The sequence below is a fragment of the Panthera tigris genome, chromosome B1 (genome assembly GCF_018350195.1).
Source record: "Panthera tigris isolate Pti1 chromosome B1, P.tigris_Pti1_mat1.1, whole genome shotgun sequence".
NCBI lineage: Eukaryota > Metazoa > Chordata > Mammalia > Carnivora > Felidae > Panthera > Panthera tigris.
Window position 1 is genome coordinate 108,346,310 of NC_056663.1, and position 27,027 is coordinate 108,373,336.

At 37.4% G+C, this 27,027-nt stretch overlaps 1 protein-coding gene across 2 annotated transcripts in view; it reads right to left on the minus strand.

Annotated features, from left to right (window-relative positions):
• UGT8 (UDP glycosyltransferase 8) overlaps positions 1-27,027 on the minus strand; it is an 86,248-nt gene that overhangs the window by 47,458 nt on the left and 11,763 nt on the right. For both annotated transcript variants that reach the window (XM_007087623.3, XM_042984011.1), the window contains exon 2: positions 8,326-9,149. In XM_007087623.3, coding sequence (XP_007087685.2) covers positions 8,326-9,147 — 822 coding nt within the window. In that variant the 5' untranslated portion in view covers positions 9,148-9,149. The remainder of the gene's footprint in view (positions 1-8,325; positions 9,150-27,027) is intronic.

The window sequence follows — 27,027 nt, forward strand, 5'->3', positions numbered from 1 at the left end:
CACTGCGAGCACCTTGCTGCCTCTCCCCTGTGCTTTGTGAAATGATCTTTCTTTGGCACTGTGCTAGGAGGAGTTTCTATACCTCTCTGATTCTAGATGGAATTAGAACACATTCAGGATTAAGAAGTGCCTGAAAAACTCTGTCCCATTACTTCAGTGCCTATTTCTCTTTGGCTGTTTATCCAATTTTCTTGCTATAAGTACCCATTACAAAGTAACCCTCTGTCCCAAGTTGACTCTGGGCATATCAGACAGGAACCAGTATTTTCCTTAAGTACATGTTCAGGATTTGCAAACTTATGAGAGATGCCTTCAAAGTTAAAAAAATAAAGTGGTTCTCATAGCATAAAAATATTTCCTGAGCAAGCAAGCTGACATAAAGACTGTACACTAAAAAATAAATCCTTTCTCATATTTTTTATTTATAGTATGTCAATAATGGGTAGCTGGCATTTATAGAATGCTACATAAAATATATGGCATTCTGCTCACTACTAAATTTTGGATATAAGACTGTAGATAAGAAAAAACGTGATTTCAGCATATAACTTCTTAGAATTTTAGAAAACAGGCATTTACATAATGTGACTTTAAAATCATAGCCTGCTTTGGGGCCCCTGGGGAACTCAGTCAGTTAAGCGTCCAACTCTTGGTTTGGCTCAGCTCATGATCTCATGCTTCATGAGTTCAAGCCCCACATCAGGCTCTGTGCTGTCAGTGCATAACCTGCTGGGGATTCTCTCTCTCTGCCCCTACCCTGCCTGTGCACTCCCTCTCTCTCTCTCTCAAAATAAATAAAGAAAAACTTAGAAAAATAAAATCATAGCCTGCTTTGATCAAATACTATACGTTAACCTGGGATAAAATATTTTCAGAATGTTGCAAAAACAGAAAAAGAATATAGTGGAGATGAATGAAGAAATAGGGAAAATAGTTGAGGGTATTCATTCTGAAAAGCGTAACTAACTATTATTAACATGGCTGCACATGGACATTCTGTTTAGGACTGTGTCTTAAAGCAATGGTTGATAATTCAATAGCATCATCTTAATTTCACAATGCAGAGGTGTAAGATAATAAGCTCCCCATGTGTATAACGGAAACCAGGGCTCTTCTAGATATTGAAATACACACATACACATTACACAATTTATGCTGAAAACAAGTGTCTAGAAGGGAGAAAACCTATAATGATCACAAAAAAAAATTCCATTCTCATGCCAAATATATTACATAATACAATTAAAATTTATAGATCACACAGCTTGTCTGCAAAGTATGGTTAGTCCTCAGACCAGCAAGCATCAGCATCAGCTAGGAATTTGTCAGAAATTAGTATGCCCATCCCAGACCTACTAATTGTTCAGTCAATCTATGTTTTGACAAGAATGTCATGGCATTCTGATCCAAACAATACTGAGGAACTGGGGCAGGATACAGAGATATTGCAAGAAATCAGGATAAAGACTGGGGTTTGTTGCTGAGTCTGCATTCTAGATCTTAGAAGAAAACCTAGAATTTATTTATGTTTTTAGGTTTCTAGGCTATCCAATCTAATAATCTAGTTTACAGGGTCTGAGTGTGGAGGAGAATCTGGGGAGAGTCTCTGGTTAGAAGGCAGGCAGTCATTTATTTGCCCTAAGCTCTTTTAGGAATGGGAAGCACAGACATAGGAAAATGAACAGGGGTAGAGCCAGCAGGACAGGGGTTAGGGTCCCAACTGCTCCATGTAAAGGTCTGAAAAGCCACAGACAGTATCATTGAGCCTAAGGAAGCCGGCATTCCCAAGTACCATGAAGCTACACCCTTAATTCTCTCACCCTTGAGAAATGTACCCATCTGCTTCTACTAATTTCTCACAACACTCAAATGGGCTAATGTCGCATTATCTCACTTGTCATTTTCCTCCTATTTCTGTGAGAATGAGGATGAGAAAAGAGGACGAAAGAAAGAGAAATAAACATCCCCAGGACAGGAGCAGAAGGACCACGTGCCAACCCCTAAAATAAGTAGAGGGGAAGATGTGGAGACTTCCTCCACGTCCCCCCTTCGCCCCTGAAACCATTCTATTTGCCATGTGGAAAATAGTAAGTGATAGCGATTCAGCAATTATAGCTCATCTTAATAGGAGCTACTTAATAGGAGCTACTAAAACAATAATAGATGCAACAACCGCCACCACCAGCTTTGCCATGGCTCTCGCACACCAATCCCTCCGAGGTAAGCACTGCCGTCCTCACTTTAATGAGGCTGAATCGCTCATCCAAGAGTCCTGTGAAGGCCAAGATTAAAAGTCAGGGCCATTTGGCTGAAAAAGCCCATGTTTTTCCACTTTGCTACTTCTGCCACAAGCTCCAGTAAAGTTGGTACAAAAAATTCCATAAACAAAAGTATGAATTAGGTAGTTTGTCTCCAGTGACACTGAATCTTCAGAAGCTTATGCTCACTCCATCCTCTCCGTCAAAATCTGCACTCAGGAATAGGTCTGGCAAACTCAACTGACAGTAGAGATTTTAATTTCAAAAATAGAACTGTTTGGCTTACAATGAGATGAATATCATACCAAAAACTTGGTACCAACAGCAATTTAATTATGAAAACTGGCATTTGTAAAGATGATCAGTTATAAAGATTTCCCTTAACACGGCCAGTGTTTGAATTAATATCTACATAAACAATTCTATCGGGCATCCTAAAGCTTAAATATGTAATAGCACAAGAAGGAAGGTGTTTAAAAATCCTATCAGACTCTGTACCTTCAATTATATTTGGATCTTGTATCATATCAGGAAATCTTTGTAAACCCATAATGCTTACAGAAGCAACTGATAAGCTATTTAAAACTACAGTGCAGCTTAGAAAATTACCATATCAGTAAACTGAACAATAAGTTACTGATGGTTCTAACAGTGCCTGATATACTTCCTGGATAGATTCATTGAGCAAGGTAATCTGGTTTCTTACCACAAAATAAAGACAAAATATATGATCAACCTATAAAACTTTTGCAATAAATATCTCCAACAACATTTTACATTAATAAGTTCCCAAAGCGAATCTATCACTTCTGCCCAACTATCCTGTGGTAGTGAATATTTAAGCTCAGAATTAGTCATTGGAACTACCTCAGTCTCTTTCCAACATTACAGTTGTCAATTTCTGATCCCCGCACAGCTGCTAACAGCACAATAGTACTATATAGATGAAGACATTTTACTAAGTCATTTGTGAGTGATGGCATTCAAAATGAGGAACCTGTAACAAAGGATATATAATTTGATTAAATGATACTTATTTAAAAGTGGGCATTTTAGGGGCGCCTGGGTGGCTCAGTCGGTTAAGCATCCAACTTCAGCTGAGGTCATGATCTCACGGTTCATGAGTTCGAGCCCCTCGTTGGGCTCTGTGCTGACAGCTCAGAGCCTGAAGCCTGCTTCAGATTCTGTCTCCCTCTCTCTCTGCCTCTCCCTTGCATGCTCTCTCTCTCTCAAAAATAAAATAAACATTAAAAAAAATTTTTTAAGTGGGCATTTTAATCAATGTGGTACAATGGTTATAATCCCATCTGTAGCTTTATATTTCACGATAATATAATTTATATATAACACAGTATTAAAATGGCCGGAGTTTTCCACAACTGCTGTAATCTTGGATCAAGTTTGTTAGCACCAGCAACTGTGGTCCCATTTCTCAGCCTAAACACTTCATTCATTATTCAGGAAGTCAGCTTTCCACTACTATACTAAGGAATGGCTTACAGGTGAATCAATGGAAACTGAAAATGGAAAGCCAATGTTTTGCTTCTCAGTTTTATTCTTCTTCTTATAACCTGATCTGCTCACAAGTGGTTAATCTAATGAATCTGTTGTTCAATATCTCATTTTCCCCAAAACGTTTCTCTGTGAGAGAGTTCTGGCAAATAACAAAATGACAAGCAGTGAGTATTTCACGACCCTGTCCTTGGTCTCATGCTCTTTCTTATCTCTGCTTATCTCTTATCTGTATCTCTCCCCAGAACTATGTTTCCCTAAATTAAAAATGTTTCTACAACTGGTGAATTGAAGATGCCCTTAATACTCCTCGCCTGTCAATAAAGCACCTCTGAGGCATACCAAATGAGTACCTTACCCACCCCAAAACATCTTTCAAGACAGCAAGAGCTGGGCTGATTCGCTCTACTAACCCTGTTCCCGTGCATATTTGGAACACAGTAGAGGCCATTTAGTTCACCAACTGAGTAATGTATAATGATCTTTTGTCAATATCAATAACATTATGTAGCAATTCTAATTCATTAAAATAACTTAGCTTGGAATGTTTGGTTGCTTAATGGCTGGGATGGTATGTGGACATAAATTAGAAAGAAACAGATAATGCCTATACTATTAACAACATTGTTGGACTAGCTGAAACCTATTTCTTTTGGCAACTATTTCTATTTGATGCAGTTCATTTAATCTTAAACATTCACCGAATGCCTACCATTTTCTGGGTACTCAGGGGAGAAAGATGAATTAAGTAGAGGATCCACCCCCTTTGAGGCATCCACACTCTAGTTACGAAGAAAGCCATGTGAAAAACCAATGTTTAAAGTACAATCTATTAAGTGCAAAAACAGTTTGGGACTGTAGAAGCAGAACAGTGGCAGAGATCAGCTGCCTGGCAGGGTCAGACCATTTCATCAATGAGAAATCATTTAAAAATTATCACCTGAAATATGTTAATTTTAAAAACTAGGGTGCACCTAGGTGGCTCAGTGGGTTAAGCATATGACTTCGGCTCAGGTCATGATCTCATGGTTCGTGGGTTCGAGCCCTGTGTTGGACTCTGTGCTGACAGTTCAGAGCCTGAAGCCTGTGCTTCTGTGTCTCCCTCTCTCTCTGCCCCTCCCCCACTCATGCTCTGTCTCTCTCAAAAAATGAATAAATGTTGAAAAAAATTAAAAATTAATAGACTCTCTAAGTAAATGTATGATTCCTTACTGGCATTATTATTTCCCACTAATAAAACTGCTAAAAGCTTTAATCACTCTCTGTTAGATATTAGTTCATTCACATTTAATACTTAAAGGACCTAATCAAGTAGGGATCTATTTCCACACCCCTTTCCTGCCCAAGGCAAATCTTTTTTTTTAAAAAATCTGTATTCATGTTCTCTACCACCCTGCAATGATAGAGTAAGATATAATCCAATCTGGACCTCTTCTCCTTCACTGACACATTTTAAGGACCTATACTCTAGGGAGTCAGGTAGTAAATAATACTGCAAGTTAGGCACATAGCTAACATGCATTGTTAAATAATTGTATTATCAAGGAACTCAATTGCTTCACTCTATGCTAATAAAGCACCTTGTAATCAAAAGCATTTGGACCGGGCTGATTGCTACTATTAAATCTCTAAAGCATAAGTAAGAGTATGCATGACTTAAAATTTGATTCTCATATTAAGTCCTCACAATCTTTGAGATATCAAATAGTCGAGAAATATTCGTCTCTGCACAGTTTTGTATACACTACAAATGTGTAAATGAGTAAAATGAGTACCAAGAGATGTAGGCATCTTGACAAAATATCTAATCACAGCAAAATAATCCACATTTTACTTGGCTGTGCCACAAACCAGCTGTATGGCCTTGGATGGGACACTCAAATTCACTGAATCTCCTATGTGACAAATGAATGGACTATTCTCTGTATTTTGAGGGGAGAAAAATAAACTAAATTAATGGAACTGAACTAGATGCTCTCTAGAGTTTCTCTAGGCTCAAACATTATGAAAGCTTCTAAAAAGTGTCTTTTAGAAATTTTCTGTAGCCTTTCATCCCAGGTTTTGAAATGAAATCCCACTGTCAAATCATTTCCAGACATCTGGAACACCTAATCCATCCCCAATGTAAGATACCAAGGCAGTTAACAATTAAGCTGTTATTAGTGAATCATGTGTTCTAAACGGCCACTTGCTGGGCCCTATTATTTTAGTGTCACAACTATGACCTGAAAATAATACAGGCATTTGAGAAACTCATTAACTTGTAGAACCCTGAGGTACAGTTTATCATATCAGAGAAGTCTACTAGAGAAATCCCAGTAGGAACACATGTGTTCCTAAGCATATAAAACCTCACCAGAGTAAGAAATATCTGAAAGTGTAAGACACATCATTCTTCAAAATGTTCCCTGGTGAAAAACTTTGTAAGTGGCATACTGAACTGAAAACGGCCCTTCACACTTACGAACTAAGTAAGACACTTTCAATGGGAATAATACATTTACCTAGATCTACATAACACATGCACATACCATAACTGGCACAGCCAAAGTGTCCATTGCAAATAAAAAGCACATCCTTAAAAGAATCATTACAAAACACCCAAAGAGAAAAAAAGAACAGGGAAGCCCACAAAGTAGGTCAAACCAGCATCACCCTAGAAATTATGCAAATCAGAAAACATTTGGAGTAATAATCGTATATAAGGCTCCAAACCCACTCAAAAGATGCTTTAAAAGTAAAATAAAATAGTGAAACTAACGGGCAGAGGGACCCATGGGGGAAAAGATAAGCTTGGGTTATAGGAAAAAAAGAAACATTCTCACATGCTATGTATGTATCTTAATGAAGGGCAGTGGATAGAAAACAAAACATAAAATATTATTCTGTGCTTATGTAGCTCAAGTTGCTGCAACTCAAGACAGATGTACAGGGACTGAAGACTCATCAGAACATTCCTTTTCATCATGCATTTCTTTTTCAGTCCGAAGGGAGACAGCACCAAAACAGAAACCAAATGGAGCAGGCAGAAGGACAGTGCTCTGGCTGAGAAAAAAAAAATGAACACCGGGAGGGAACAGGGCTCATCTGTGTAATATTATGAATGACTCAGAGTAAAAACAGACTTCCTTATCAAGTCTTGTAGAAGCTACTTCTAAATCTGATTTTAGCTACCTTTAGGAAGAGGAGTTAATATATAACACAGTGACTCTGGCAGAGAATACTTAAGGATTCGAAATGGGCTTGGATAAATTTGTGAATGGCTGAGAAAAGCTGAGGTTAATTCCTATCCTTTATATTTGATGCAGAGAGAACAACTGTGCCCTCACAGCCTCCATTGGCGACATCTGATTGAAATGCTAGGGTGGTATGGGCCACAGATCTGGCAAGTTCTATTTTTTTCATGTTACACGAAATATATCAAGGTGTTATTTATTAAATATACTTCTAATAAATGGATTAGAAAAGCCTACAGGCTGGCTGTATATTCCAATCACATTCTTTCTCCATGAGAAAATGCTGCCCAGTGATTGTCCTTATCTGATGCATATATAAAAATGTCTGGATTTGCTCTTCATCAAGTCCTTAACAAATTTTTTTTGATACGTAGTGACGAGAGCTAGAAATGAGTAATTTAGCAGAGTTGTTGTGAGTGGCTCTTTTCAGATTTTCAAGAGTAGAAATAGTTTCAGTAGAGGACAAAATCGTAGAACAACTCATTGCTTCCTGGTAAATGACATCAGATGCTGAGATTAAATACAGAGAACCAATCTGGGGTTAGGAAACCCTACAACAACAGATATATGAGCATGGCTCCTGCAAGTTTGAGATACCTAAGAAAACACACTGTGATGGAGAAGAGAACACAAGGGATTTATTGACAGCTCAACCAGGAAAAAAGAATTTAGGTCTGACTTAGATATGAGACAGGCTTTGTTCAAGTTCAATCAGTTCCATCTTTGAAATGAAATTGCAACAGAACAGGATTTCTTTAAAAGAGTTATAGTTGCTTACTAAAAATTAGTTGGCTCCCTAGTTTGATGGAAGTTACTACCTCGTTTTCATTGTTGGACTTTCTTGTGGTTGTGATTGCTGAAAGAAGAACCTCTATTTACATGGTCTCCTATTTATTTGAGTTCACTGAACCTAATCTAGATGTGGAGACCTGTAATCGTGCTTCTGGCAAAGAACAGACGGAACTCTGTTTAATTAAAAGCAAAAAAACTCACATTCATTAAAGCTAACTATCTAATAACTACATTCTCCTCACACACTATCGTTATTACTTAATCAAAAATAGATTTCCCAGCCACTCTATTGACCATATAGAATGGCCCCTCAGCAGTGTAGAAATGCTCCATCAAAGCAGGAACGTGTTCCAGGGGAATGGCATCCACAAAAGAAGGGACCCTGGTAGGGATCTACTGTCTTAACTACTTTTTAGAGCAGCATCGGTTAGCCAACAATAACCAATCCTATCTCTTCCGAAACTCAAAACCGATTAAATTGACCTCTGTATTTAGAAAAGATTACCAAGGAGTTCAGCAAACCTTACTTCTGGTAGTGGGCTGGCCGGTTTGGTTAGGATTCCTCCTACATACACAACATTAGGCAGAGTGGGTCTCGGGAACTCCAGTGCTACATCTGTACACAGCATCCACAGACTGGACCCATGGACCAAGTCATACATGGACTTCTCCGGCAGCAGGTTGTACTTCTGCATTATCCTTTCATACTTGGGAAGAACCAGAAAGCTGACCCCTAATCTGGAAATGAGGTAAACGCCGGTATTTTTCATCCTTTGCAGCAAGTTCATGTGGTCTGTGAGGAGTGAGTTAAACTCCGGGACGTAAGCTAATGGGGCAGGAGCACCCACTTCAGCAGGATACCAAAGGCCAGTTGAAAATACAGCATATTTAACCCCTAAAAGATGAGCTATCACAAATCCACACATGTCATTAGGGTCCACCAGCAGCAGGTCAAACTTTTCCTTTTTTAGACCCTGAATCAGGGCACGGTTGCCAACCATCATATCACAGTTCTTAGTATAGTGATCCAGTATGTCAAACAGTTCGATTGCTGTCAATCTCCCAGAGAAAATATTCCGCATTTTGGACTGCAGGAAAGCATCCGAGGTGGTACTGTTAAAAATCCCTGGGTAGCGCTGGAGGCTGTAATGATTAGATGGCGCGATGTCTCTGCCTTCAGAGAGAAGAAACACTGTACGGTGGCCTCTCTCGTGCAAGGCTGAGGCTAGTGTCTTGAAAATGTACATATGGCTTTCAAACATAATTGGCGGCACGATGATGATTTTGGCAGCCTTCGCTATCCCAACCGCACTCCACAGGAGCACGAAATACGGAGTGTAAGACTTCATCGCTGAAATGACAACCAGAAAAAGACTTAAAACAAAGTATAGTCCTTACCATTCAAAACAAACAATTACAAAGACTTCTTTCAAAGTATTTGATGATCCAATATTTTGTCTAAGGATCACTGTTTAAAAGTATCCTGATATTTGTTCTAATTACCTCTCTATTTTTAAAAGATAATTTTTTTAAAGTACAGAACTGACAGCAAAGCTGACAGAAACTGAAATACATTTAAAATATATCCGTTGCAGAGCACATAACTCCATCAGTAATAGAGAACTAGATACTTTCTGAGAACTAGATTTCAGAAATCTGAAATAAAACTTCTATAAGATTGAATGAAAGATCTCTCTTCTTCGAATAATCACGATGAGATATCTATGAAACATTGTTTATCTTCCTTTAAATTTTTTTTGATGTTTATTTATTTTTTGAGAGAGAGACAGAGCAGGAGTGGGGGACGGGGAGAGAGAGAGATGGAGACACAGAATCCAATGCAGGCTCCAGGCTCTGTTTGAGCTGTCAGCACAGAGCCCAACCAGGGCTCGAACCCACAAACGGCGAGACCATGACCTGTGCCGAAGCTGGTGCTAAACCAACTGAGCTACCAAGGTGCCCCAACACTGTTTATCTTTTAATTGAACATTAATGTTAATCCCAGGAAGAAGGGCCAAGATTTTTGATTTCTGGGTGCATCAGCATGTATGTGTCTCTTTAAATCATTTTATCACAGCAGTTACGTTCCCAATTATGACCAAAGCATACCAAAGAAAGATTGTTTTAAAAAATAATCCTTTCAAGTAACAGTTCTATATAAAGGACATTTTTCTACAGGAAAGATTACCTTTTATGTGAATTTCCCCTCTATCTAAATACACTTATGTATCCTGGCAGTCTCTATGTAATTTATAGCAATTTGCTAATTCATTTCCGGACATTAAAAGAAAAACTTTTAATAGAAAAGTTCAAGGGAGTTAACCAGATCTATGTAGATGTTTATAGAAGTGATTGATTAACAAGTGTGTGCCAGACCACACTTCCTGTGTTGTACTTGTAAGTCAGGTGCAAATGGCAAGTTAGATCATGGTTGTACAGGTGATACCTATCACTTCTACCTTTTCATGTTAGTGGATTATGTACAATAGTTAGAGTTGTCCTCAATCAGTTTTTAGAAATAAGTGTTCTACCTGTGGGGTCTATATAGTGTGCAAATTCCTCCTACCTGACCCAGTATAATTTTTACTTAGACTCTAAATTAGCCTCCAAACTGAAAACAAACAAACACACGAACAAAACCCATGTAAATAATAATTACCCATGCAAACTGGATATTTTTACTTCAAGGAACAACTTAGAATAGATTTATATGCACATCACCAAATCAATAACCATTTTCATTCATTATCATATATTAACTACCCTACTTGTACAAATTCCCACCATCTAAATGAAGTTTTAGCAACTATACCTTCTCAACATTCAAACACACTGCAAAAAACAAAAAAGAAATCAATAGCGGGCAAATGATAGATTCTTCTCATATCAAGATTTAAACTATAGGGGTGCCTGGGTGGCCCAGTCGGTTGAGCGTCCGATTTCAGCTCAGATCATGATCTCACAGTTCATGGGTTCAAGCCCCGCATCGGGGTATGTGCTGACAGCTCAGAGCCTGGAGCCTGCTTCAGATTCTGTGTCTCCCTCTCTCTCTGCCCCTGCTCACTCTCTCTCTCTCTTTCCCTCTCAAGAAAAAATAAAAACTAATTTTTTTTAATTAAAAAAAAGACTAAACTACAAAATACATTATAATTCCAGGTGCCTCTTCCTTCTCTCACTCCAAGGAAATTTTCAAACTATTTCTAGATGAGTTGATACTATACCATTAAGAGTAAATTGAAGTAATGCCCATTATAAGCATAGAAGAGCCTGTGTTAACTATTGCTTGAATTAATGAGGGCTTTAAAAAAACAAATTTAGAGAAAACACTATTTCTATAGCAATGAAGTAAGTTTATTCTATAATTACAAGGTCAATGAAGAAAAAAAATTAAATAGCCAATTCTGGAGGAAACTTTCCAGGCCTTCATTCCTCTGTACCATCTCTCTAATGTATCTCTCTGGTGCAGGCTCCCAATTCCAAGGAATTAAAAATTAAGGATTTTCAGTAGACACGTTCTCAATTCCAGGGATGAGATTTATGCAAAAGCAGTTATTTCAGCAGCTAGTGTCCACTGCTGTGATTAATACTACCTGCCATGGTTTGCATGTTCAAGAAGACATACCAACGGATGGACTAATGGTAGGAACGGCTTTGTCTACTGTGTTTTGCATCTAGCTGAGCAGTGAACACACAGTTCATTCAGCTACAGTTAAAACCACTGCTTTATCTATCATAGACATATAAGACACAAAACAAAACACAAAAAATAATAGTAGGGAAACAAATCCTTTCACTGAGCTTTTTACTCTAGTCTTACTTTTTTATTTTAATATTTTATTTCAGAAATTACTACAAAGTAAAATGACATCATTTTCTGCGATTTTTTTTTTTAATGTTAATTCAGTTTTGAGACAGAGAGAGAGAGAGGGAAAGATAGCAAGCGAGGAAGGGGCAGAAAGAGAGGGAGACACAGAATCCGAAGCAGGCTGCAGGTTCTGAGCTGTTAGTACAGAGCCCGACACCGGGCTCCAACTCAGGAATCAGGAGACCATGACCTGAGCTCAAGTCGGATGCCCAATCGACTGAGGAAAGTGGCTGTTTTTTTAACGCACAAGTGCTTATGTTCAAGAACAGCATTGTTCAAAAGAGTTTTCTGTGAAGATGAAAATGTTCTCTATCACGACTATCCAATATTGAGCAGCTGAAGTGTAGTTAGTGTGATCGAGGAACTGAATTTTAAATTTTAACATGTGGCTTAATTAATTTAGTACCAGTGGCTACAGTACTAATATAAGGTTAGAAAAAGTGCATACATTCTGTACATATAGATTTTAAAAGTAGTTATGTAAACATACCAATATTTGTGGGAAAAAATATCTTCTAAAAACAATGTCTACTGATGCTTTGTGAAAAAAAAATTAATGACCAACAAAGAAGCATCATTTCTACAGATATAAAATTGTTCAAATACAAAATTAATTATGAAGTACTACAACAGCACTTTACTCTGATAAACATCGTTGTAGTGGGTAACAGAATGAGCAACACGACTACCAACAAATGGTGAGGCTATTGCTAGTCCAGACTTATCAGGATGTGTCTACTGATAAGCTGGAGTTCACTAATAGTAAAAACTTCTGCTCTGAGAAAGATAATGCCAAGAGAATAAGAAGATAAGCCACAGACTGGGAGGAAATAATTGGGAAAGACACAGCTGATAAAGGACTGTTTTCCAAAATACACAAAGAACTCTTAAAATTCAACAAGAAGAAAGCAACCAACCTGATTTCAAAAAGGGCCAAAGACCTTAATAGACAACTCACAAAGAAAATCTACAGATGGCAAATGAGCACATGAGAAGACACTCCACGTCATATATCAAGCAAATGCAAATTAAAAGCACAATGAGATACTACTACACACCTGTCAGAATGGCCAAAATCCAGAACAGTGACAACTAAATGCTGAAGAGAATACAGAGCAACAGGAACCCTCATTTGTTGCTGGTGGGAATGTAAAATGGTACAGCCACTTTGGATGACAGGCTGGTGGCCGCTTACAAAACTAAATATACATTTACCATATGATCCAGCATTTGTGCTACTTGGTATTCATCCAAAGGAGCTAAAAGCTTATGTGCACACAAAAGCCTGCACATGGATGTGTATGGCAGCCTTATTCATAATTGCCAAAACTTGGAAGGAACCAAGATGTCTTCTAGTAGGTAAATGGATAAATAAAGTAGAATGGAATATTACTCAATACTAAAAAGAATATGGACTACAAGCCATTAAAAGCAAAGAAACTTAAATGCATATTACTAAGTGAAATGTATATTACTTATAATATGCATATAATAGTATAAATAACAAAGGATTTTAATTTAACATTTTCTACAGTGGACATGTAGGTGTTACTCTTCTCTTAATAAAAATAATAAGCATTGCTTTTAAATAATATGTGATAAAAAAATCTCATTTATAATAATAAAGTACATAAAATGCCTTGAAATTAACTAAAAAGGATATTTGTTTGCTATCCTAAGTATGGCAAGCCTTTCTCCAAAGGCATACACATGGAAATAATACTAAGTATTTAGAAATACTCTACTACTTTAATGAAAGGTGGTATTTGAGAAAAGTCAATCGTTCCCATATTATAAATTGATAAATCAGACAGACTAGTGTTAATTTTTTCTTAATACATCCAATAAAAGTGTTGCACTTTAAATGATCACTGGAAAGAGGTGGAAAATGAGCATAAAGCAAAGAAAGAAATCCTCATTACAGATACTATTAGATTCGACTACATAATCATTAAATATTTTGGGAATGTTTAAGACATCTGGCTGGGGCGCCTGGGTGGCTCAGTCGGTTGAGCGTCCGACTTCGGCTCAGGTCATGATCTCGCGGTCCATGAGTTCGAGCCCCGCGTCGGGCTCTGGGCTGATGGCTCAGAGCCTGGAGCCTGCTTCGGATTCTGTGTCTCCCTCTCTCTCTGCCCCTCCCCTGTTCATGCTCTGTCTCTCCCTGTCTCAAAAATAAATAAACGTTAAATAAATACATAAATAAATAAATAAATAAATAAATAAATAAATAAAATTAAAAAAAAAAAAGACATCTGGAGCAGAGGTTTCCAGCCCAAGATGGCTAACTGAACATAAGTGTTTCTATTCCTTTCTTCCTAAAGCTTCTTTAGAAATGACAGCCAAGAATATAATAGGGAAACCTAATATCTCTGAAAATTGTTATGAGGAAATGAGGTGTGGGCAGGGCTACAGTCATCAGTGAAATGGATTTCTAGAAAACAAATGCCAAGAATAGCTTATTGAGGAATAAAAGTGAATGGAAGAAGTCATGACCCAGAACACACAGAGAAGCCTGTAGCAGAGGTGAAAACTGCTTCCAGAATGGCTGAGAGCTTCAGTGGACAAGTCTGGGAGCAAGAGTGGTGGGAGCAGCAAGAAACCAAGGGGAAGAGCTCTCTAAAGAGGAGATAGAGTTGTTTCCCCCACCTATCACATCTTCTCTTCACTCCCATGGGCGCAAAGCAGCCGCAGCCGCATGTACTGCCCAAAGTAAAAATGCACATTGGTTCCCTAGATGAACAGATCGGTGGCCCCAAGAGTGATGAGAACTGATAACTCAGGGTAAAACCTCTTAATGCTGGTTTACAAGAGGTGGCTTTTAGCCCCTTACCTGTCACCCTAGAGAAAGTACTGGTCACTGTACATGCCGCATCCATACACACAGTTTGAACTCAACCTCCCAGTTAGAGGCTAGGAGCTTAAATTTGCTGAATGACTGAACAAAACAAACTAGATTTTACTTTCGTGAAAATTAGCAAGTACATCATTTTGAATGACAACACAGTTTTAGGCAGTTGGTAAAAATATAAATCGGTGCAAATGTTCTGAAAAACAACTGGCCCATCATTTTATAGTTATTTATGTAAGTACTATAAATCAGGTATATCAACATGTATGTACAAAGATGTTCCTGTATTCACTTCTAACAGCAAACAGCCAGAAACTACCAGGAATCCAGCAATAGAGGATTAATCACATCATAGTACATTTTACGATGGAGTATTACAGAACCATCAAAACTGAATTTTAAACATTTTTAACATGAGAAAATGCTCATAACATAAAGAAATAAAATTATATGTATTATGTATATACACTAAATGATTATATCGATGACAAAGTAACTTATCTGATAACAAACTTATCAGAAATCTGCAAACAAACAGAAATCAGAAATCTGGATTGTCAAATTGAGGAATTTTGTTTTCTCCTCCTATTTTATATTTCCAGGCTTTTGAAGTTTTCTACCAAAACTAGATAATATTTATAACACACTCATTCCATTTCCATGCCTCTTTAGCTGCAGCCTTACTCCCACTCTCCTCTTGGAGTCCAATGTCTAAAAATATCTGTGTCTATTTGCTGGGCTCCACTTACTCCCCAAATGATTACAGCTTGGCATGGTCTCCACCACCACTCTGCCCAAACACTCATTGTTGAGGGCACCAAATACCTCTTAATATTCACACAAATGCCCTTTTGTTCCCCCAACACTTCCCTGATTGGACTTCTCTCCAACGCTATACATTGATGATCAATCCCTTCTCCCCTCCAAATTCTCTCTTGGCTCTGAGATGCCACTGCTACTTGTACTCCACTGTCACAATATTGAAGAAAATCCGGAATTCAAAGACTCTAAACAAATTTCCTTTTGCATTTCAGCTCTCCCTTTCTTCTTAAATTAAAAATTATCTATATACTTGCATTTGAGACAAGAAACAATGCCAATTTTAATCAAAGGACCCACCTCAGGGCATAGGGAAGCCGTTTAACATTTAGGGGTAAATGGATTCAGCAAAACAAGGATATCAGAGTGGCACTTTACTTGAACGCTGCAAATCCAAAACACTCATTTGCAAAAGTGATCCCTCTAAGACCAAACCCTTAGAACACCAAAAAAAAAATAGATTAGCTGTATTTTTCCTGTTCCTAAACCTCAATGGTTCACTTCAGCTGAAATCTGACACCAGAACACCCCATTACTCTACTGAGATTTTTTTAAAGATAAAAAAAAATAGGCTTCATTAACCCCTGATTTTTCTTATTTTCTCAAACAGGAGTCTAAAAATACCAGAGTCTAATACCTTACTAGACCTCGAGCAACCTTACTTTAAAGTGCTATTTCCATCTACTTATAAAGAAAGAAAGAAAGAAAGAAAGAAAGAAAGAAAGAAAGAAAGAGAAAGAAAGGAAGGAAGGAAGAAAGACAGACGGGGAATGGTCTTTGGCTACCACATGAAAGAATCATTTCTCTGGTTTTTGCTATTTGAGATTAAACCATGAATAATACTGAGCTGGAAAGCGTACATGAGGATGAACTATATATATAAAAAAAATGGCAAGCACATAAACTACAGGGAAGAAGTTAAATTTTGACAGCCAACCAGCCTAGCAGCTTAGCAATTCAGGAGCAAAGGGAGAAAACAAGAGAGTGAGGGAATGAGAGAGACAGAGAGAGAGAGGCAAACCAAACACAGACTCTTATCTCTAGAGAACAAACTGATGGTTACCAGAGGTGAAGTGGTTGGAGGTATGGGTGACATAGGTGATGAGGATTAAGGAGTGCACTTGTGATAAGAACCAGGTGATGTATGGAAGTGCTGAATCGCTATCTTGTACACCTGAAACTAATATTACACTGTATGTTAACTAAGTGGTATTTCTATTTTTTTTTAATTTTTATTTTTGAGAGAGAGACAGAGACAGAGAGTGAGCAGGGGAGGGGCAGACAGAGAGGGAGACACAGAATCTGAAGCAGGCTCCAGGCTCTGAGCTGTCAGCACAGGGCCCGACTTGGGGCTCGAACTCACTGACCCCGAGATCATGACCTGAGCCGAAGCCGGACGCCTAACTGACTGAGCCACCCGAGGCATCCCAACTAAGTGGTATTTCGATAAAAACTTAAAAAAAAATAGACTGTCATTTTAAATAAGAATCAAAGTGTTTTCGCATTAAAGGAAAAAAAAAGGCTAGTGGGACATTTAAAATCATGTCTGTATGTGGCGAATTGAACTATTTAGAAAAAATAGATTATGTAGTCTGGTAAATGAACAGCTAAAATTCTCAGTACTTTTTAAGTTTCTCTGGCATTTAATTATAATGACTGCAATAACATGAAAACAACATGTCAATCATAACTGCCACCAGAAGTCAACCTTGGTACTACATGAAATATTAGAATAATTTCATCTGTCTTCAAAGCACCTTTTATAAGTAAACCTAGGAAAATGCCATCCAGAAAAAATAAAGAAAAATAAACAAAAATCAAATCCATCAAAATAAAGACTAGTGCTTTTAAATACTACTAGTGCTTTTAAATAAATGCCAATAGCATTTTTCATAGAAATAGAACAAAGAATCCTAAAATCTGTATGGATCCATAAAAGACCCAAATAGTGAAAGCGATCTTGAGAAAGAAGAACAAAGCTGAAGGTACCACAATCCCAGATTTCAAGATATACTACAAGTCATAGTAATCAAACGGTATGGTACCGACACAAAAACATAGAGATAGACCAAGAGAACAGGATAGAGAGTCCAGAAATAAACTCACACCCAAGTGGTCAAGTAACCTACAACAAAGGAGGCAAGAACATACAATGGGGAAAAGATGGTCTTTTCAATAAATGGTGTTGGGAAAACTGAACAGCCACATGCAAAAGAAACTGGACCACTTTCTTACACCATCAACAAAAATAAAGTAAAAATGGATTAAAGACCTAAATGTGAGACCTTAAACCATAAAACTCCTAAAAGAAAATATGGACAGTAATCTCTTGGAAATCAGCCTTATCAACATTTTTTTAGATAGGTCTCCTTAGGCAAGGGAAACAAAAGCAAAAAATAAACTACTGGGACTACACAAAAATACAAAGTTTTTGCACAGCAAAGGGAACTATAAACAAAACAAAAGGGCAACCCGGTGAATGGAAGAAGATATTTGCAAAGGATATATCCAATATGGGGTTTATTTGCAAAATATACAAAGACCTTATACAACTCAATACCAAAAGAAAGCCGGCAAAAAATCTTCTTAAAAATTAGGCAAAGGACCTTAATAGACATTTTTTTCCAAAAAAAGACATACAGATGATCAACAGACCCACAGAAAGATGTCCAACATTTTGGAGGCCACTTTCAGGCAAACAGGCTTGAGCAACGGAATATAGAAAGGGCCCACAGAGACCACCTGGCTGAATACACACAGGCCCATCAGGCACCCATATCTCAAAATATCCACAGGCCCTAACCAAACAATGGGCTACTTACAACTAGGCACAGTTACCAAAAAAGGGAAAATTCCATAGGTCCCCATACTCCTCACTTTCCCTCAGTAAAAGAAGCCCCCTCCTGCCTCCTAGCAGATAGCCTCTCTGCGGTCCTGCCCTCTACTGCCTAGTGGTTTATTCAATAAACTTTTAGCTCCTTTGTTCTGCTTCAGGTGAATTCTTTCACCTCCTTTGTCTTGGGCTTCCATAGATCCTCACCTCAGGGGCTCCCATCCAATTCAGAGACATCCCATTTAGGCACCACAAACATCACTAATCATCAAGGAAATGCAAATTAAAACCACAGTGGGATATCACCTCACACCAATCAGAATGGCTAGTATCAAAAAGACAAGAGATAATAAGTGTCCTGGAGGATGTAGAGAAAAGGGAACCTTGTGCACTGTTAATGAAAGGTAAATTAGTGCAAGGCAAAGTGGAAAACAGTATAGAGATTCTTCAAAAATTAAAAACAGAAATATCATATGATCCAATAATAATTCCACTATTGGGTGTTTACCCAGAGAAAATGAAAACACTTAATTTGAAAAGATACCTGTACCTTTATGTTTATTGCAGCATTGTTTACAACAGCCAAGACATGGAAGCAACCAAAGTGCCCATCGATAGATAAATGGATAAAGAGGCAGTATATATGCACAATGTATTACTCAGCCATAAAAAGGAATGAGTTCTTGCCATTTGCAACAACATGGATGGACCTAGGGGGTGTTATCCTAAGTGAAACAAGTCAGAGAAAGACAAATACTGTATAATTTCCCTTATATATGGAATCTAAAAAATAAACATGAACAAACAAAAAACAGACTCTTAAATACAGAGAACAAACTGGCAGTCGCCAAAGGGAAGGAAGTGGGGGAGGAGGGTGTGGGTGAAATAGATAAAAGGGGGTTAAAAGGTACAATCTATAAAGTAAGAGGTACAAAAGTTATAAAACAAGTCATGGAATTGAAATGAACAACACAGGGAATACAGTCAATAATATTGTAATTACATTGTACAGTGACAAATAGTGACACTTATCGTGGTGAGCACCGAGTGATGTACAGGATTGTCCAGTCACTATTTTATACCTAAAACTAATTATTGTACACCTAAAACTAATATAACACTGAATGCTAATTTTACTCCAGTTTAAAAAAGCCAAAAAAAAAAAAATCTAATTTCTGTATCCTCTAGCACAATTTAAGCTCCAAAAAGGTTGGAATTTTAGTAAAAGTAGGTAACTATTTTATTTCCATTGTTAACCATGTAGTAAGTGCTCAATAAATAGTTACTGAATGAATTGACTGCAATTGTGATTTTGAGCCAGGGTATGTAGTTGGACCACAGGCACAGCCACTAATGGTCCCATTTTTTTTCTTTAATCTTAAATGAATGAAATGTAATTTTATCAATTGTCTTATTTCTAAACAAAATTCTAAATCAAAAGCTTTTTGATTTATCAAAAGCCTGAGGTACTGACATTAGTTACACATCCCAATAATGGAGAAAGTTTCTAGGATAATGGATATTGCAGTTGGAGGAAGAAAGTATCAAAGTATAGGTTCCATTTCAGTTTTTACTTAAGTCTAGGGGTCTTTTTTCATCTTATTTGTTAACTTCTTACACATTCAATTTGCAAGTGACCATTATATTAAATAACAAAAGAATGTGACAAGAAACTGGAATTTGTTGGATGCCATAATAGGCATACAAGAGACTGCTGTGGCATATAGTTTTCTTTTCTAGTAATGGAATCCTCTACTTCTACTTGGCTCACAGCCAGAAAGACCTAAGACATTTCCTAGCCTCTCTAGGAGCTAGTTTTGGCCATATAAGTAAGTTCTGGTACATGTGCATGGGACAGAAGCAAAAGTGATATGTGCAGTTTCTGATTTATGCCTTGAGAGGTTTCAATTTTCACCTTCCTGCTAGCAGGAATGAGCACAGGGTAATGATTAACATCCCGGACTGACCACGTAGGCAGAAGTATAAACCAGGAATAGTGCAACAACAAAGATACTTGAATCCACACTGTGGAAGCAGAATACCAGCCCTTTTCCTTGCTTATGCTCATTATGGCCATTCTCTGTGACACAACTAAACTACTGTCTTAAAGGCACTTTATTTTGAGTCTCTGTTTCCCACACTAGGATGACTAACCATCCTGCTTTGCCCAGAACTGAGGGGATTTCCAGGATGTGGAACTTTCAGTGTTCTATCTGGACAAAATGGAACGAGCTGGTCCCTCTATGGTTTGTGACTTATATCCTAACGTAAAACTATCAATAAACAGCATATCTTATAAAGAGCTCCATTGTACTATGTACCTTCCCTGCATTACAGGCTTTATGAGCATGATCTCATTTTACACTGAGAGACCATACCAAAGAAAAAGTGTTGTTCCCATTTTACGGACAAGGATAGTCAGACTGAGTAGGACAAGAACTTGAGCAGGATCTACATGTAGCATACTTCAGAGGTTCATATCCATTTTTAACCTACTTTTATCCCACCATAGGAAGGGAGGAAGAAAATAAAGCTGAAGAAAACTGTAACTGTGGGCTAACTCGGGGATGGCTCCATTTTATTGCTACAGAGTTATTCAACAGCCCAGGTTTAAGCATTCATCTTTCATATGCAGGCAATATCTTGAGTTCTGAAATTAATTAGGACTGTCTTCTTGCAAGTAAACTACTAAAAGGAAGGAGTCCCCTAAAATCACACTATGAAATGGGAACACCTTGACTGGGTGTGGGAGGGTGAGGAGAGATAATTTAGAAAATTAAGGCCACCCATTGTTGGTTAATATTCCTTCCCACCTCACAAAAACTGTTGATCTGGCAATAGGCATTTGTAATTAAGTAAGGGTGCAATCTGGGTTAAAAAACAAAAAGAAAAGAAAGAAAGAAAAAAGAAAAGAAAAGAAAATAGAGAGGAAAATAGAAAAGAAAAGAAAGGAAAAGAGAAGAAAAGAGAAGAAAAGAGAAAAGGAAAGGAAAGGAAAGGAAAAGAAAACAACAAAAACAACAAAAACCCTACACTGGCAACAGAACCACTAAGGTTGTCTGTCAGTCGTTAATAAAGATAGATAACTTAGATTTTCAAAACTACCACTTTCCCAAATTAATGGTTTTTACTCATTGAGAAAAATCACAGATACTTACATATATGTATGGAAGTGCACGATTTAACTACAAAAATTCAACTGGAATATGCTAAATGCAAAGAAAGAAAGTGGGCTCCATTTCACAAATTAAAAAAAAACAAATAAATCCAGGGGCACCTAGGTGGCTCAGTCTGTTAAGCGCCTGACTCTTGATTTCCGCTCAGGTCATCATCTCACTTTGTGGGATTGAACTCCACATAGGGCTCTGAGCTGACAGCATGGAGCCTGCTTAGGATTCTCCCTCTCCCTCTCCCTCTCCCTCTCCCTCTCCCTCTCCCTCTCCCTCTCCCTCTCCCTCTGCTCCTCTCCTGCTTGTTGTGCACTCTCTCTCTCTCAAAAATACAAAACAAACAAACAAAAAACAAATCAAAGCTACTTGTCAAAAGCTTTTAGCCAAAATTTCTAACACATTTTTGCTTTTTTGGATACTATTTGTGTCTAATAATATCAAAAGGCACAACAGAAAATAGTCTATTATTCACACCACATTCCTAACACTCTCATGTCACCTTAAAGAAAACAAGATGAATATGAATTTGTAAAAGAAACACACAGGCAGATCTTTCTTCATACACACAAATTACTGAAAGGAATAAGCCAGTAGTAAGACCACTCAAAATTTTTAATCCTGCACCTGGGACTTAGACTAGTGCCAAGGAGCTCATGAAAACCTCCTCGCGCAGGAGAGGTCATGAAGAATGTTTTTGTTGTCCTCTGTTGTCGTCCCGCACTCCGAGTTAGCCGCACTTAACACTTACCTACACTACCAGTATCTATTCAGACATCTAGTACAGATGGTGAAGCTGTCAGGAGAAACCCAATGCTCTTCCCTTATCAGTGATAGCTGGCCCAGGCCCTCCTGGGGCCCTTCTCTGATCATCAGGTGGGGGGAAGTAAGATAAAAACAAGAAAAAAAAAGGGAAAGAAAAATAGGATAATATGGATACCAACAGACATTGCAACTTAGTACCTTGGATATAATATGGGTCAAATTAATGCTTGATAACAGTGATTAAATTTAATTATTTTAAACACACATATTTAATCTCATGAAATAGTTCTCCAACGTTCCTGTCCTAAACAATCACCTGTGGTGCTTATTAAAAATACAGATTCCATGGTTTCTTCATCACACAGGCTGTTAGGAAGTCTGGGGAGAAAGAACCCCCAAAATCTGCATTTCTAATAAGCATTTGGAGATTTTGATGCAGTTCAACCACCGGATTGAGAGACAAGGATCTACTACTCAATCCTTATGTGCATTAAGAGATACATAAGTGATTCAAAGGGCATGTGGATCTGAAATATAAAGACCCGAGTTAAATTTCACTTGTTCTGGGTATTCAGAAAAGTCACAATCCCCAGCCCAGGATCTTGAGGAACTCAGAATAAACAAACAAGCAACCCCAAAGTGTATGTTTTTAATGTACTGTTATAAAGTACCTATAATATCTCAGGCACACAAATGCAGTTTTGGAAATTTATAAGAACACGGCAGTAGCTTTTCATTTTCATTCAGTTTAATATTCAACTTTCCCATGATCATTTAATCCCACAAATTATAATAAGATAACTTGAAATATTAAAGTATTAGTAAAGTATTAATCAATGTCACACTAGATAATTTAAACAAATGTCAACGTGTATTTAAAATGTTGGGTTTTAGCTGTGTGTCATACTAGGGTAACCTAAGACTATCTTTTTGGGAAGCTCATATTTCCAGTTGCTTACACTATGAAAATAACATCATTTTAGGTGACCCTACAGTGAAGTCTCTATGATGCAAGAAAAAATAAAAATAGGTATGGCATGTGTCTATAGATCCCCAAATCAGTAGCCTTTGTAATTTGGGCCAAGTCATTTAATTTCTTGGTGCCTAATTTTCTTCATCTGCCAATTAAGACTATGAAATTAGACGGTCCTGGAGATCTCTTACAATTAAAAGACCTTACTAAAAAAATAGATGTAAAAATAGGTTTAAAAGGTCGTGGGTGGCTCAGTTGGTTAAGTGTCTGACTCTTGGCTTTCTGGGTTTGAGTCCCAAATCAGCCTCTGTGCTAGCAGTGTGGAACCTGCTTGAGATTCTCTCTCTCTCTCCCTCTCTCATTGCCCTTCCTCAACTCGTGCTGTCTCTGTCTCTCTCAAAATAAATAAATAAACTTAAAAACAATTTTAAAAATAGGTGTAATGACATTGGTATGAGTTGGTTCATAAAAGTAGTTAAGACCAAATAGATGCTAAGGAAAAAAAAATTGAGAAAATGAATCTTAAGCTTCATGTTACAAAGAATCTGTAGTGTGAAGACAAATTTTACAGGGATACTGTTAGAATGCAAATTCTGACTCAGTATGTCTAGTGTGCCAAATTATTTACTTCTGACAAGCTCTCTGGTGCTATCCAGTGATGCAGGTACATGGACTGTACTTTGGTAAGAAAGGATTTGGGGTAAAGCCAAGGGTTAGAATTAAGAGCAATAAAACCTGATTAATAACATGGTCAACCAGTCAACAATACAGTAACCTACTGGAAAACAAAAGACAATCTGCTTATAATAAGGAAAGGAACTAATTTACCTATATAATTTTTTAAGGGACCGTTATGTGGTAGGTAAGCCAATCTTTGAACATATGGCTACATGCCAGTGTCTCTCAATCCTGACCATACGTTATAATCACCTGGGATGTTTGGAAAAGCTAGAGATGCCTGAAAGCCTACTACCCCTAAACTTATCAATTAAATCAGAATTTCTGGAGATAAGACCTCATAGGTCTTAGCATTTATTTTTTTGCTTTTATTTAATGCTCTCCAAGTAATTATAATATTGAGAACCACTGGACGGCCCTTACACAAAATCATAGCAAAATACACAAAAGTAAACAACTAATCCAACCCATTTTGTTTGTTTTTTTTAATAAACAGAGGAGAGAGAGAGAGAGAGAGAGAGAGAGAGAGAGTGTGTGTGTGTGTGTGTGTGTGTGTGTTTTAAATGCACTATGAATACTTGAATATGCGTAAATAAGCAATTTGTAAATAAAACACAATAGCTTAAGTTTAGGTTATAAAAACTAACCAGGGAATTAGTAACAGGAAAGCATTTTGAAATTTAAACCTAATTTTTCTTTTGTCCCTAAAATGATCAGAAAACCTGAATTGATTATATTTAGTATCAGAGATCAGTGGTTCTCCAACCTTGGCATGCATCAGAACCACCTGGAGAGCTAGTAAAACAAAGACTATTGGCCCTGTCCTCACAGTTTCTGATTCCATAGATCTGGGATGAGCCCCAAATTTGCATTTCCAACAAATTCCCAGGTGATGCTGATGCTGCTGGTTTAGGCACCATTTTAAGGATCACTGACAGAGATAAAAGTCTGGAATTTTAACAAAGGTAATTCTTTTTTAATATAGAAAACAGTGGCATTAAGAGACTTTCGATCTTGGGGCACCTGGGTGGCTCAGTCAGTTAAGTGTCTGACTCTTGATTTCCGCCCAAGTCATGATCTCACAGTTTGTGAGACTGAGCCCCACGTTGAGCTGAGCTCTATGTTGACAGCGTAGAACCTGCTTGGGATTCTCTTTCTGTCCCTCCTCAGCTCACACGCTCATGCTCTCTCTCTTTCTAAATGAATAAATATTTTTTAAAAAAGACACTTTCGATCTTTATCACGTAACCAGTTTTAAAAAAATATGTATGTATGATATACATATATATAAATCATACAGGAATAAGTGTGGGTTTCTTTTTCTTCATCTCCTCAAGACCAGCTCGGTACCAGTTATCTCCAGGCAACTGCATCATGTGATCAACATTCAGCGAACAAAAAGGAAATTCTTTGTTTTTATTCTGATCTCATCTTTAAGCAAATGAGAAAAGTTTCATAAATAAGACTGCATAAGACTTTAAATTCTTATAGGTATATGGTTTCTTAAAAGAAAACTGATGCCTGATTAATGTTTTAAAATGTTTTGTTAGGAATTTTTATAACTCTCTTTCATTGGGATTTTAATTCTTAGAACACCACAGTGAATGTGGAGGAAATCTAGATTAAATTTTCATCCTCTCCCACCTCAAGGTTTATTCACGTGTGGGGAAACAGGTTTTTAAAAAATATTTTATTATTTTTTTAAGTAATCTCTATACCCAACATGGGGCTCAAACTCAAAGCCCGGAGATCAAGAGTCACGTATTCTACCATTGAGGCAGCCAGGCACCCCCCCAGGGAAACAGGTTTTCAACACATCATTATACAGACATTCTTAAGGCTGCAGAAATGTACCAGGATCACAAAATATCACAAGACTGTTTCTCTTCTTTATTAATAATATCCTTTTGCTACTATCAATAGTTTAAGCAGATTTTAACATTATCTACATTAAGATTAAGAGTCACAGAATAAATTCCCAAGTGATATCTTAAACATATTTTAGAACCAAAAATGCCTGTACAAATATAACCAAAACCAAATCAGAACAAAAACAACTTCTGGATATTTCCCTGTTCAATTCCTTGGAAGTCCAGAAGAATGAACTAACAACAAATTTTCCCAATGATGTCCTATAAAATGCCAGCATAATCACTAACAGCAGGGTATTAGATAAAACAGCAAAATTACATTATTCCCCAGAAGAGGAAGATTTTGGTAGGTTCTGTAAAAAGACAAAACTTACTTCTCTGATGCTTTCTTACTAACAGGCGAAAACATAATTTTGTGCCTTCTTAGCATCCAGAATGGTAACTGATATTCAGCATGATGAATCAAGTCCAGAGAAGTCTTTTGTATAGCATTGCTATTGTTATTAGGCTTGCAAACATAATATAAACATACTTAAACACTGGTACTTTATATATTTGTTATGAAATGATACCAAATATTCTTAAAGTATGCATTCTCACTTTAAAAAATGTCAAAGTCCCAATTTAAAGACTAAAGATAACCAAGTTCAAATCCTCTCATCTGTAGAGAAAGGGACAAGGTCTCCAGGGGGCGGTCGCCTAGCATCCCCTGGCTAAGTTTGTAGTTACTCACTGGCTGAGTTGGAACTAGCACTCAGGTTTCTTTAGTCCTAATCCAGGACCCTTTACCAGTACCATACAAAGACTCTCAAAAGTTGCCACTGTCATATGTCAGATAATCGATCAACTTTTTCTTAAATTCTGAGATATACAAATCAAAAGCAGTTTCTGAGAAGCCTTAATAAAGACCTTTTTAAACCTTTCTACATAAAACTTTTAAATTTTATACTAGATTTTTAAAAAAAAACATCATGTATTTTGGCTCTAAGGTAGAAGAGTTCTATCATATAATAGACTGATTGTTGAATGAATGGGTGAATGAATTTGTGTATGTTACAGATACTCACCATACAGTCCTCCAGCGTGTCTGATTCAAAACGTCTCCTATGTCATACCCTTTGGGCAGAAGTGTATGAGGAGGAATAGAAATGCATTTAAGCAGTATCAAATTTGTAAGCTGAAGTATTTTTACTGGTAAAAAAAATGATGAGAAAGCAAAAAGCACTTAGGACCCATACAGAGGCTAGATAACTACTATACAGGGTGATTTTTTTTTAATTAAAAAAATTTAAGATTTTTTACTGTGTATTTATTTTTGAGGGAGGCAGAGAGAGAGAGAGAGAGAGAGCGAGCGAGCGAGCAGGGGAGAGAGCAGGGGAGAGCCAGAGAGAGAGGGAGACACAGAAT